The 14,197-nt window shown below is 48.6% G+C and overlaps 4 protein-coding genes across 4 annotated transcripts; 2 read left to right on the forward strand and 2 right to left on the reverse strand.

The window, feature by feature from the left end:
• Window positions 1-538: 538 nt before the first annotated feature.
• On the forward strand, window positions 539-3,351 carry N7479_001012 (putative RSC complex subunit (RSC1); the record flags this gene model as incomplete). Its single annotated transcript, XM_057248710.1, has 5 exons — window positions 539-721; window positions 777-939; window positions 987-1,055; window positions 1,107-2,357; window positions 2,413-3,351. Exons 1-5 carry the CDS (start codon window positions 582-584, stop codon window positions 3,349-3,351), a joined length of 2,562 nt encoding a protein of 853 aa, XP_057113142.1. The 5' UTR covers window positions 539-581.
• A 991-nt stretch (window positions 3,352-4,342) lies between these two features.
• Window positions 4,343-6,135, reverse strand: N7479_001013 (putative spindle poison sensitivity protein Scp3; the record flags this gene model as incomplete). Its single annotated transcript, XM_057248711.1, has 3 exons — window positions 4,343-5,671; window positions 5,756-5,877; window positions 5,970-6,135. The coding sequence occupies 3 exons, from the start codon at window positions 6,133-6,135 to the stop codon at window positions 4,343-4,345; spliced, it is 1,617 nt and encodes a 538-aa protein (XP_057113143.1).
• A 562-nt stretch (window positions 6,136-6,697) lies between these two features.
• N7479_001014 (uncharacterized protein) lies at window positions 6,698-10,627 on the reverse strand (the record flags this gene model as incomplete). The annotated part of the gene is made up of 6 exons (XM_057248712.1): window positions 6,698-7,119; window positions 7,184-7,208; window positions 8,165-9,478; window positions 9,527-9,646; window positions 9,700-10,429; window positions 10,521-10,627. The coding sequence occupies 6 exons, from the start codon at window positions 10,625-10,627 to the stop codon at window positions 6,698-6,700; spliced, it is 2,718 nt and encodes a 905-aa protein (XP_057113144.1).
• Window positions 10,628-11,283: 656 nt separating this feature from the next.
• chl1 (DNA helicase) lies at window positions 11,284-14,154 on the forward strand (the record flags this gene model as incomplete). Its single annotated transcript, XM_057248713.1, has 6 exons — window positions 11,284-11,392; window positions 11,446-11,765; window positions 11,820-12,458; window positions 12,509-13,174; window positions 13,225-13,395; window positions 13,444-14,154. 6 exons carry the CDS (start codon window positions 11,284-11,286, stop codon window positions 14,152-14,154), a joined length of 2,616 nt encoding a protein of 871 aa, XP_057113145.1.
• Between the last annotated feature and the right edge of the window lie 43 nt (window positions 14,155-14,197).

Genomic DNA, 14,197 nt, shown 5'->3' on the forward strand with positions numbered 1-14,197 from the left:
TACCTGAGGCTGCGATGCAAGCCAAATGGTACAAGACTCCCCTTTTTTTGGGAAGTGAGAAGAGGTAGAATACATATAAGAATCAGTTCTCCATTCCTTCAGATCCAAGGCATTAAAGTCGCAAAGACTACTGCAAACGGGGTGATACATACTACCCAGGTACTAAGCCAATCATAGCAATCATAGCCTTGAAGAGCTATCATACTTTGTAGGTATATTGAATGTACGTTGCCTTGGTGACAATTCCAACCCCAGCCACAGTAGACAGCCATGAATCATAGATACCCATAGAAGAGATGCAAATATGGAGTAGAAGTAACACGATTGAGTCCTTTGAAATACACCAGTTGACACTTTTCATGAACATGAATTAATGTGAGGCTATCGTCATGAAATTACTGTAACGTAACGTAAAATGGTCGCTGAGTCAGCAATAGCTTCACGCGCTTGTAAAACATTCTCCGACCTCTCAAAGGCTTCCCAACTGTCTTACCTGAATGCTGGCTTACTTACTTGGATTTCTTTGATCTCAGCGACTGCCAAATTTACCGTTGCGTGGAAACGCGCTTGTCGCCAACGACATGGAGTCCGAGAAAGAGCTATCGCAACCCCCACGTGAACAACCCGTTAACTCCATCGAGAATGACGGTGCGATCACCCGCGAAACTTGGAAACTGATGATGGATGTGGTCATGGCAATTTATGACTATCGGGAAGAGGAGTGCGATTGACCCTGAGATATGCACTGATCCATGGCTGATTATTATCTTGCGCAGTGGTCATGACCCGTCGCGATTATTCCATCGCAGTGTCAACAAGCGCTATGTTCCCGACTACTACGATATCATCAAGGAGCCGATGGCCCTAAGTATTTTGAAAGCGCGCATTAACAAACGGGAATATAAGCACTTTTCTGAATTTGTCCGCGATTGCGCCTTGGTGAGTGATTGCGCCCCTCCAGGTTTTGCAACTAGCTAACAATCTAGATCCCGCACAATGCACAAACATACAATAGACCTAAATCACAGGCCTACGAAGATGCACTGGTTATCAGGGTATGTTCAAGTAAATTCCGCCACCTTAAGAATTCATCTGACAATTGATAGGAAGTTTTCGCCGCCGAGTTCAGAAAGTTGGCCGCCCAGGGCGCGATCCCCGCTGATGAGGCAGAACTGCCCGATCTTGGAGAGATCCCAGAGGCCGATCCGCTGCCCGATGATGACGAGGAAGAAGAGGAGGAAGAAGAAGACGAGGACGACGACTCTGAGGATGATGGCCGACGAAGGAAGAAGCCTGGTCCTAAGCCTGGCTTCAAGCGTGGATTGACTCAAAAACACGAACCCGACCTGCGTAAGAAACGAGGCCGTCCTCCCCGTGTGGACACACCTATGGAAATCCGCATCAAGACAATTCTAAAGGGAATTCGGAAATTCAAAGGCGCTGGTGGCCACCTGAAGATCACACACTTTGAACGTCTCCCTGACAAAGCCGCTTATCCAGACTACTACATGGAGACGAAGGAACCCATCGCCATAGATATTATCAAGCGCAAGTCCAAGCGCAAGAAGTACAACTCCGTCGATCATTTCATGCGCGATCTTGATCTCATGTTCGAAAATGCCAAGGCTTACAACCAGTCCGACAGTCAGATCTTCAAGGATGCGGTTGATCTACAAACCGAGTCACGGAAGTTGGCTGAGCAAGAAAAGAAGAAGCCTGATAGCGAGTTCCTGATGGAAGATGGACGCTTCCCACTCCCTGATGGTATCCTCCACCGCGGTGAACTGTGGAAGGTTGGCGACTGGGTTCATATCCAAAATCAAAACGATGTGACCAAGCCCATCGTTGCGCAGATATACCGAACCTGGCAGGATTCCGATGGAGAAAAATGGATAAACGCGTGTTGGTATTACCGTCCTGAGCAGACAGTGCATCACTTTGAGAAACACTTCTACCCCAATGAGGTTGTGAAGACTGGGCAATACCGAGACCACCGGATTGATGAGATTGTCGATCGCTGCTTCGTTATGTTCTTCACCCGCTACAGCCGTGGTCGTCCAAGGGATCTCGCACCGGATAAGGAAATCTACGTGTGCGAGGCTCGCTACAATGAGGAGAAACACAAGTTAAACAAAATCAAGACATGGGCCAGCTGTCTGCCCGATGAAGTTCGAGAGAAAGACTACGAAATGGATCTTTTTGATGTGCCGCGCAAGATCAAGAAAATCCCTAGTCCGATCAAGCATCTTCTGAAAGAGGATTCCAAAGAGACCGATGATCTTCCTCGGCCGACCTGGGGAACTGACAATGCACCCCCTGTTGCCGGCGCTGTTCACCGCCGTCCACGAGATGAGAATGTAAGTCCTTTTTTCTATGACATGAGAAAAGACTCTGGTAAGCTGACAACATTAGGAATCTCCACCACCCGAGCCAACACCATCCCCGCCTCCTCCTTCCTTACCCCAGTCTGTAGCACCTCGTCAATCACTGAGCCAAGCACTCCCTAGATCAGCTATGAGCCCAGGTACTGCTGCACTCCAAACACGTTCCCCAGCACCCCCAATCATCATACACACCACTCCCGCCCCTATCCGCCCACCAGGCTTCCACCAAATGACCCCGTCCCAAGCCTTTACAGCATCCCTCCAACGCCGCGCAAGCAACCTCGCCACGCCACAAACTCAGGCAGGCGCATACCAGGCCTCACCAGCGACCCAGCCATACTCAGTGCCCCAGCCATCTCCCTACAACAGCTACCCCCAAAACCGCATGCAAGCCCCGCCAGCCGTGTATAACCCCAACGCACCGCGGCCTGTGGAAGTCTTCCACCTGAGCGACGCAGCCAACGCTGCTATTCCAGAAGACATCCGTGAGCAATTCCACTGCGACGACCACGGCCGCGTGCTCTTCTTCTCCGCGCCGCCGGTGGACTTCATCCCGCCCTCTACGCAGAAGCTCGGTCATTCCCTCAAATATCTCGCTACCAAGGAGGAGCACCAGAAGAAAGTAGAAGAGAGGAAACGCAAGCTAGCAGATGAGCAAACGGAACGTGAGAAAGCTGCGAAGCGCCAGCGCGCTGAGGCGGAGACCAAGCTTACAGGCCGTGCTGAGGCACTTACCGGTAAGGCGTTTGAGACGTTAGTGCAGCGCATCATTACGGGTACGGATGAGCTCTATGGATCTGTTCATCTGACTCAGGATGATGATGCTATGGATCTTGATAAAACACGGGAGCGTGGTTCTTTGGCGGATCGCCAGGCTATGGAACAGACGGAGCATATTCAGTCTCAGTCTACGAGGGAGGGTTTGGTCAATTTGAAGGGTACTGCTTTGTACCTGGATGAGGCTTAGTTAGAAGAAGGGGAACATACTGGCGTGGTTTCATGGTTCAATTCCAAAAGGTGTAATCTTCGAGGCGTCTTATTTTAGTTTAGGGATATGTATGGTTAGGTAGAACATGGAATGATTCTAATTTTTGTCTTTCATATACTTGTAAATCGCATATGTTAATAAGAAGGATATGTAACTAGGCTTTGTCTGGTACAGTTGCCACCCGAATCTAGCTGTCATTAACCCTCGGCAACTTTGAATATCAAAGTGTTGTCATAAGAGAACTATATAACTAACTACTCAATATATCCACTGGATGACTATCCATGGATCTACTGAATGATTACAAAAGTATCAAGGAATTGTTTATTGACACATCTCCAATTTTTACATATCTGCAGTCCTGAGAACCAGGATCACATAATCCGACAGTAGGGGACAAAGAACAAGGGAGAAGTAGACAAGAAGCACCTCAGAAACACCAGAGATCGCAGTGGTCGTGAAATCATGAAACAAAAGCAAATATGAAGGGGGGGAAAGTTGGGATATGTCAACCCAGGTACACTGCGATATCCAGAAATAGAAACGAATAAAAACAGAGGGAAAGCAGAGATTAATACAGTGGATGGCTGTTCAGAGAAGTTCTCTGAAAGCCCAGCAATGAGAAACACATATGACTGGTCTAGATGATCCCAAATGAAGGAATAAAACAAGGCAGATGATGCTAAAGGCCAGTCTATGATGAGAGGGCTGTGAAGCCTTTTTTTTTTTTTCCTTTGTTTTTTTTTTCAGTCACCTTCTGTTTTTGCCGAATCAGATATCGCACTTGGAGAGAGAAAGAAAGGGATGTATTGTCTTGGATCATCTTTTTGTTTTGTCTCTTTCATGTATGTTGCCCAATTGAACTCCAATATCCTTTTGTGTTTTTTTTTTGGTGAATATGAACATTTCCCAATGTTGGAATTGGACTTGACGTATCGTGATGAAATTGATTGTAACAAAGAGGAGCAGTTTAGGAGGAACTTTCTTTGTTCTCATTCCATGAGGCACTGGTCTGCTTATTGCCGACCTCTTCCTCCATGTCGAAGACCAGGTCACTCTGCTCTTCCTCTTCGATCTTGCTTGTGCTGACAGGAGAGGAAATAATTCGGTCAAGGCGGCCGCTATGACCGGCGGACGACTGGCGAGCAGAGCCAGGGTGAAGGCCCATCCCGCCGAGCTGTTCAGAAATCATCGACATTGAGGATTGACGTCCAGGACTCGAGAGGAACGATGGCCCTTCGTGGGATGCTCGGCTACTGCCAATGGGTCCCAAGCTAGGACTGGTGATTGGGTTCAGCGATGATTCACGGAGAGGAGAGCCGATGTGGAAAGAGGAAGAGCCATGTGATTCCTCTTCCTTGCGCTGGCGCTGCTTTGCAAACAATGCACCAAACCGAGATGGGCTCGATGCCAGGGGAGAACCAGTCTTGGAGAAGCTGGTGCTGGTCATGCCAAGGCCACTGATGTCGCGGTGGCTGGAGCTCAGGTCGTTATCGGTTCGGGAGAGCCGGCGCAGCTTTTCCTGTGGGGTCAGAACATCATCGTGCAGGTTGACTGGTAGGTAATCCTCCTCCATAGGGAAGTTCTCATCCCAATCCTCAAGGGCCGCGTGACGAGGAACACTAGCGGAAAGCATGCGTGGCTTAACGGGGCGCGACGAGTGCATGAATCGGGTGCCAACAATATCTTCAGGAGCAGGAGGAGAGGATCCGATGTTTGATGAAGGCTTGCGCAAGCTGGTACCGTAGCCAATGTCGCGCAGGTTCCGGAATACATCTGCTTGTCCCGGTCTCTGGGCTGGCGGTGATTCCAATCCAAATTGCGAGGGCATGGAAGCAGCCACCGGGCCGTAACGGGCAGCATGAGAGATACCTTGACTGTCGAATGAAGCCGGGAGGCCTGCATCAAGAGCGCTAAGGTGGTTGTTATTAGGCGACATGGGATATCGGACATCTTCAGCTGGAGATCCATACTTGGAGCCGGCATCGGAGGCCAGACCCGTATCGATTGTGGGGATTCCATCATACGACGGCTGTTGCTGCCCATGCAGGGATCCATAATCCTCCTGCGGGCCCAGCTGCGGGGCATATCGAGGCTGCTCATGGCCGTTCATGCGCTGTTGGGAGAGAACCGAGTTGGTCAAGGCGGAGTCCTGGTTGACATAGGCCTGCGGATTCACCCGGCCGCCCAGATTGAGGTGGCCGCTTCCTATTCCCAGGTTCCCAGTTGGCCGATTGACTCGCCGACCATCTGGTAGAATATGCGCCAGTGCGCATTTTGCGCCGAACTTGCAGTTTCCCTAAAACCATTGCCCCGTTAACTTCCGACAGCCTCGGAAAACGCGCAACGAAGGGAGAACTCCGAAACAGTGCCAATTTCATACCTTTGCAAAATACTTGCAAGGAGCGTAGTCAATTCCGGCATCGGTGGAGTGTAAAAAAGGACAAGCGGGGCCTGCCTGACAGGCACCCTGGCGGAAGAATTTGCACGGAACATGTTTAGTGTCTACATAGAAGATTGCATAGGATTAGCTCGCATGCTAGTATTATGGGCAGCTGCTGCAATAATGGGTATGAATTAATCAAGGCAATACTTACTCTTATTGCTCTGATTTGGCGGGCTGCGGGCCACGTCAAGTCCCGATGGATTGCGAGAATGTCCATTCTGGGGGGCCGCCCCAGAAGCAACCGGAAGAGGCGCACGACCTCTCATCTCTGAATGACTGGCTCGACGAGATGACGGAGGACGAGAAGATACCTGCATGGAGAAGTGGGAGGAGGGGTTGGAGATTGGAGAGGGGAAAGAGAGATAGAGGCTCGGCGGGCGGGGGGGGGGGGGGGGGGGGGGGAAGGAAGATCAATGAGTCGATACAAGGGTTGACAGCACACTTCGAGAAAGTTGTGAAGAAGCGAAGTTGTAGAATGTAGAATTGCGTTAGAATAATATTAAAGTCAACGATATAATACCATTATCTTATACAATCGCATCACAGCCTTTTTTTCCTCATGACAATGTCCATCTGATTACAGTTCACCTCCCCCGTTGCCTTCATTCCATACTCGAGCTGCTCTTGCATACCGGCGAATCAGATATCCATCGGAAATAGAGCACACAGCCCTAAAGCCTCTAGAGACCCTCTATAGCTCTCTCGTAGTCAATAATAATGTGTACATCGTCGGTGTCAAATGATGTGACCCGAGTGGGGAGGGATCACCACTCCATGATGACTTCTTATTGGAGCGTTCCTTCAAGCCCCAAAGATTCCTGATAACATTTGTTTGTCAGAATTCCAAAGGATTAACGATTGGATCACCTGCGGGCTATTTCACTCGTCACTCTCAAAACTCACCCACAACTCTGCCGCAGTCATGTCCTCCGGGAGTACCTGAGAGCATTGTTCCCAGAGATCATGACAGATCCGACGGCGCACATTGACATGCCGTTGCCAACGTTTCCATTCTTTTTCCAGCTTCTCTCTTTCTACCGATGATATCTGAACGGTGTCGCCCTCGTGGTGACTTGCCAAGCGAACGTGGATCGCCGATTCCTCGCTCTCAAGACGGCTTATGTCCCACCGGAGATCAGATATCCGGGGCTTCGCATGCAGGGCTGTTAACGCTGCTCGGGCCTTCTTTTCATTTGCCTTCAGGGTTGAAATCTCATCCTCGATACGTTCAATGTCAAGCTTGATAGCTACGGCTGCCTCTGGGGCTGTACTATCCGAGGGATCTTGTAGAGCATGATAGACTGTCTGTTTGCCTGTACGTCATTTGGTTTTCTGTGTCTCTATCTTCAAGTATACCTAACTTACCAGAAACTCTTCCTTCAATCTCTTTCTTCTCATGCAAATCCCGGAGAACCGTTGCGGCTTGCGCTAGAAACCCATACATTAGGAAAGCATAGACAGGCTCACAAAACCAGTCTCACTTTTGGTCACTTTGTTGTGAAGGTTTGCAGAAATATCAATGGCCTAGATAATACTTGGTCAATTGTTTGTCCCTATGGTTGCCATGAAGAGAGAGAGAACCGAATATGGACGACTGTGCCCAGCACCGGTGCTGTTAGCCACCAGTTCAAGTTCGATTTCTAGTATAGAAAAAGAGCCAACATACTTTTGTTGACCTGCAGATTCGTTAAGTAAGTCGATGGGCAAACAAAGCTAAGGTTCAGATTGTCCGGGCGCTCACGAAGGTATTCCCGGATCATTGAAGCATCTTTGCGCATGATCAAGGTCAGTAAGTCAGCCTTGAGGATTTGATCAAGAGAATATCTCACAATCATCTCCGGCAGATGCATCACTCTTGGGCTTACGCGGAGCCATGGTGTAATTATTGGGAAGATGTTGCACTGAGTGGCACTGAGTAAAAGAAGTTCGCACTCGTGAACCTCACGTGGAAGAAGTGACAGCACTACGTACAATTGGAAGAGTTTTGACCTTTCAAGAATGAAAACAATGATTTCATAACTACTCCTTATATCTAATTCATGCACAAACTTACAAAATAATGGTATGTCCAGGGGGTTAAAAAAAACTGCTCATGGCAGAAATGAAATGGGTACAAATGCAAGTTATATGGAAACAAGGAGGAGACCCATTGAGACTATTCGCCTCTCGGACGGCGAAAACTTTTGAAGCCCCGAGATTATAGAAAGTAGAGAAAATGCGTAAAGTTGAACGGAGATAGCCAAAAGTGCTTGGATAAAAAAGGGAACAGGGGCCGGGGTATCACATCACAATCTGCAGAAGTCAGCTTTGGTTCGAGTTCAATGGCCAAAAGTAGGGTCTACATACGCAATCACTGTCTTTATTCGCACTAGGAACACCCATCTCTTCAAAGGTCTTGGGTCCCTTGCTTGGCGGCTTGGCTGGCGCTGGCGCTGGTTTCTGCTGCGGCGCAGGTGAACTCGACGACGCGACCGAGGGCGCCGGCTGAGGCGTAGAGGAACCCGAACCGTGAGATTGTTGCCGGGACTCCATACGTGGAGGGAACGACGGCGAGCCAGGTGGACCAGGGGGGCGAGGAGATGCCACACCGGATGAGGGCATCCCAGGGTGGCCAGAAACAGGAGGTCTCATAGGCTTGCGATCCGGGGCCGAGTCGAGTCGAGGTGGTTGGCGTCGCCCAGCTGGAGGCGGCATTGGGGCAGAATAGCCAATATCGAGGCGAGGAGTCCCGCCAGGACTTATCATGTTACCAGCCTGCGGGCTCACAGGCCCCGTAGGAGCGCTGAGAGGGGTTCCAGGACCAGGCTGGCGGTAGTTCATGGATCCACCAGGTCCATAAGACGGAGTGCGGTTTCCGAGGCCCTGGGGCGGTGGACCACCATATCCCGACGGTGCATTAGATCGAAGGTTAGGATTGACACCGAAAGCAGAGCTTGGGCGAGTGTCTGACAGTTGATAACCCTGTTGGGGCCGAGGACGAGTAGAGTGAGGACGATCGGGGTAAGGAGCCCCAGATGGTGGGCCGTCAGACAAGGTCATCCTCGAAGGATCTGGCATTTGGATGTTCTCCGGGGTTGATTCTAGTGAATTACCTCGCTGGTGAGCGGTATATCGCGTCGACTTGATGCGTGATATTGCGACCTTCTCGTGGTCCTTTCTGGATAGAGTCTTTGAGCGCGAGATACTTTCAATCCGACCAGACGCATCCTTGTTGCCACTAGCAGCGGCCTTAGCGTACCAGGAGCGGGCTTCCTTAATATTCACCGGCACAAAGATACCAACCTCATAGAAGTAACCCAGAGCGAATTCGGCTGTCGGAAGGCCACTCTGAGCCGCGCGCTGGGCATATGTAAATGCCAGCTCGTCGTTCTTCTCAAAAATACCTTCATGTCCACACAGGAACCATTTGCTGATCGCCATCTCAGCTTCGGGCTCGCCCTGGCGAGCTGCCAGTGCATTGTAGTGCAGAGACAGCGCAGGGTTGAAATCACAGCTCAATTGACAGAGTTCATATGCAGCACCCATCTTGACCTGGGCCTTGGCAAACCCGTGATATGCCGCCTTTTCGATATTGACACGTGCCAGGTTCAAATCAAGGGGTAGGAAGCTTTCAGGGACGCTCACTTGAGGGAGCTCTCGAGCCAAGAGCATGCCGTATACCTATTCTCCATTAGAATAGTTTCAAAGGTAAATTTTTATAGAACTCACGTATGCACCTTGCGGTGCATTCTGGTCGCATGACTGCGCCGCCAGCCGGATGTATTCTAACCCAGTGTTAAAATCCTGGAGCTGTCCATGCTGACCTAAAAGAATCATCATTCCCAGGCGCTGCAAGTATGTTAGTGTCTCCACTTTTTTGCACCGTCTATCTGATAACCCACATAGTACGAGGCAGAATCCGCTCGCGCAACACCCCGCTGGTAATGTTTGATCGCCTTCTCCGGTTCACCTGAGCTCTCAAATTGCATTCCGATCCGGTATTCGGCACGCGCATATCCCTTCTCAGCGGCTCGGGAGTATGATCGGAATGCCTCCTTGCGATCCACGGGGCAGCCAAATTTGCCAAACTCGAGCCACATGCCCTTAATGAATTCCGCTTTGGGGTGGCGCTGCTCGGCGAGAAAGCCGACGATGTTCATTGCGTCGACCCTCAGCTGCCGCTCCACCTGCGGGGTCTGCGGGCGCGGGGGTTGGGTTAAACAGAGTCGGACATCGTTCTGTGCAGCGACCTCGACAAAGGCGAGGGCGTCCAAGGCCCATGCGAGTTGCATCTCCGGGTCTGTGGTGGACAGCACGGCCATCCTCGCGCGCTCTAGGTTCGCTTCTCTCTGTTCATCGGTGGGGGGGACGTTAGGTGGTGGGTTTCGCAAGACCGGGAAAGGTGAAAAGTTTGGGTGATCCATGCTATCATAAGTTGCAGATTGCGCGTAGGAACTGGGATCGTGAACTTGACTGTGTTGTGGTGGACTTCGGGCGGCGGAGGAAGTGCGCTCGGGATAGGTCTGGGCGCGTTGGTATTGCGGTTGTTGTTGCCCGCGGCGGGGATCATGAGCGTGGTATTCCATCTCAGCAATATTATCTTGCATGTTCTCGGGCACTTCCGGCATCACTCTAGGGTAAATTAGCACTCGTGGTTTCGGCATTAGAAATTTCGCAAGATTTCGCAAGATTTCATAGAATTTCGTAGATGTTCAAATCATACCTTTGAGGAGACGGGGATATGACCTCTGGCATGTAAAAGTCATCTTGACCCCCTGGATACCATGTTGCACCTAGGTGTTGCTGACCACCCTGTGGTGGTCTGTTCATTGTGATTTTGTAGGGAAATTATAATAATCCCCTAGTTTGTCAATAGTCAATGTGCCAATAGGTCAAATAATGTCAAGAAAGAGGTGGGGAAATGAAAAGAGGAGATGTTTTTTTTTTTAAAAAAAAAAAGAACAACAGACCCCCCACCCCCGCCAGGTCAAACGGTTTGAATAAATGGGTATTAATAGTAATAGTTCGAAATAAAGGTTGAAACAGTAAATATATACGGAGTATGGAGTATAGTTAATAGAGCCGACCTTTTAAGCTACATATGTATATGTTGTATTGTACGGAGTACAGAGTACATGGAAAATCATATTATGGTGTAGTATATATCGACTCAGCCTCATACTATGTACTTTGTAGATGTGAGACAACCTAATACATATCATATCAATCATAATACATATAATAAGTACATACATACATATGAAATATACAAAATACATAAAGTTATATAGAACAACCATATTTTAAAAATGTCACTGGTACATATGTGATGTTTGTACTCCGTACTCCGTAATTGTAATTGAAATTGCAAAAACCCGCAAATTATTTCCCCTTTTCAAAATGTTTTTCTGCCTCTTTTTTCGGGTACTCTATTTTATTTTTATCTTTCTTCCTTATTCTCCTTTCTTACTGGATCTACCTCCACTATGGATTTCCACCATCCATATACGCCATATGATATTCAATTACAATTTATGCAGGCCTTGTATACCTGTCTAGAAGATAGCAAGATCGCCGTATTTGAATCCCCTACTGGTAAATGTGTTCTTTTCAAAATATTATTTTAATTTTACTAACATATTATACAGGTACTGGAAAATCTCTAAGCTTAATCTGTGGTTCTTTGACCTGGCTTCGAGATCACAAGCGAAAGGCCTTCCAGGAAACCGTCGATGCAACATGTGGGTCTCATTGTGAAACATATGAGCTATATATGTATCAGCTGTCTGACCTTCTAGACGATGATGATGATGAGCCCGAGTGGATGATAGAACATGCCAAACGGAAATCCAGGCGTGCGATTACCGAAAGGAGACAAGAATTTGAGGCCCGACTGGCCAAGATTCGACAGGAAGAGGAACATTTGAAACAAGTCCAGTACATCTCAGACCGACCCCGTAAAAAGCAGGTACGTATATATTCTCTGCTTGATGAAAGGCCCGTTGTACCAACTAGAAAATAGCGACTTGACGAACCAACACTCGAACTTGTCAACGATGAGGATCGATTTGTTCTCGATGACTATGATAGTGACACAGACAACCAGAAAATGCAGAATAACTCTAGGGATTCCGACAGCTTGTCTGCAAGCACTTTAGCCTTGCTAGAACGGTTTCAAGGGAAATACTCCACACAAAAGAAAGACGAAGAGGATGACGGAGATGATGAGATCAAGATATTTTTTTGCTCGAGAACACACTCACAACTAAGCCAGTTTGCCGGTGAATTGCGACGAGTCACCTTTCCATCTAGTATACCTAGCGATCTCGGCCCAGAGAGCAAAGATGACCTCTTTAAACTGGAAGAGCGTGTGAAACATCTCTCGCTAGGGTCCAGAAAGAACCTGTGCATCAACCCTAAAGTCCGGGCCTTGGGGAACAACACCGCAATTAACGAGAAGTGTTTGGACTTACAGCAAGCGGGTGCAGCAGCAGACAAGAAGTGCTCCTTTATTCCCTCCAAAGAAGACAGAGCTTTGGCTCTTGAATTTAGGGACCATACTTTAGCGACAGTAAAGGACATTGAAGACATTGTCCAGGTTGGGGAAAAGCTCGGAATATGTCCCTACTATGCATCTCGTCCAGTTATCAAACACAGCGAGGTCAGTTTCACCCAAGGATAGGTGTAATGTCGACTCTAACCTAATCCTAGATCGTCACACTTCCATATCCCTTGTTGCTACAACGATCAGCTCGTGAGGCCCTCAATCTGTCCGTCAAAGGTCATATTGTCATCATCGATGAAGCCCACAATCTCATGGATGCAATAGCTGGCATTCATTCAGTGACAATCTCACTAAGTCAACTCCAAACTGCCATCGGGCAGCTGACAACATACGCCCGCAAGTTCAAGAACAGATTAAAGGGAAAGAATAGGAACTATGTTGCGCAAGTCATCCGGTTGGTAAGCTCCATTGCGGAGCATGCGAAATCAATCTCTCGGCAGAAAGGACAATTGGAAGGCTCAGTGCAAACGGCAGATCTCATGGCTGGAAAGGGAGTTGACCAGATCAACCCGTATAAGCTCTCTAAATATCTGCAAGAGAGCAAGCTGGCCCGGAAAGTTGATGGCTATCTTGAATCCTCGCAACAGCCACAAGCTGGTCGACCCAAAGATAAGACAACAATGCCGGTTTTGTTTCATATTCAAAGCTTTCTTCTTCCTCTTATGAATCCTTCGGAAGAGGGAAGGCTCTTCTTTCAGAAAAGCCAAGACGATGTTTTGTTGAAATACATGCTTCTTGACCCTACAAATCACTTTCGTGAAATTGCTGAAGATGCCAGGGCCGTCATTCTAGCTGGAGGTACTATGTCTCCTGTAAGTAGAACTCATCTTCTAACATTGTAGCTCTCTAATTCTTGCAACAGATGTCAGATTATGTGAATCATTTGTTTTCGTATCTGCCCCCAGAACGACTAGAGACATTCAGCTATGGTCACGTCATTCCAAAATCCAACTTGCTGGCGCAGTCCTTGGCTCAAGGGCTGATAGGAAACGAATTTGATTTTACACATGAGGCGCGAAGTTCCGAAAAAATGGTATGTACTTAGTCTGTAGGAAATTTTTGTTATTTACATATCAACTAGATCACCGACCTTGGGCGTACGATAGCAACCCTCTGTCAGGTCATCCCAGACGGTGTCGTCACGTTCTTCCCCAGTTATGACTATCTCGGTCAAGTTCTGAGTGTCTGGAAAAAGCCCATCCCCAACGGGAACGGTCAAAGCACTCTCAGTCTACTGGAACGGACGAAGAAGATTCTCTACGAATCTCGTGAAGCAGTGACAACGACAGACGATTTGCTACGAGAGTATAGCAAGGCCGTTGAATCAGGATCAGGAGCCTTGCTTCTGTCTATCGTGGGCGGCAAGCTGTCAGAAGGCATTAATTTCTCCGACAAGCTAGGGCGCGGCGTCTTTATCGTCGGCATGCCATTTCCCAACATCCGCAGTGCTGTTTGGCAGGCCAAAATCCAGTACCTCGAGGAGAAGACCTACAAACAAGCTTCTGGGTCTGAGCCGGAAAGGAAAGCAGCAGGCAAGGCAGCGGGCAGGGACTTTTACGAGAATTCGTGCATGCGGGCAGTGAATCAGTGTATCGGTCGAGCCATCAGACACGTGAATGACTATGCCGCTATCATTATGATCGATCGCCGGTATGACTCGCCGCGGATCCAGCAAAAACTGCCTGGTTGGATTAGAGGTAGCTTGGTCACAGCACCTCCCACGCGGGCGGCTCAGATGACTGTGCAAAAACTTTCAAAATTCTTCGCCGAAAAAAAGGAGATATCAGGATAGTCAACAGAATAAAAACAATACAAATGATACAACATCATGGTTT

This window comes from Penicillium vulpinum, assembly GCF_028829585.1.
Source record: "Penicillium vulpinum strain IBT 29486 chromosome Unknown utg000001l_segment0_segment0, whole genome shotgun sequence".
NCBI lineage: Eukaryota > Fungi > Ascomycota > Eurotiomycetes > Eurotiales > Aspergillaceae > Penicillium > Penicillium vulpinum.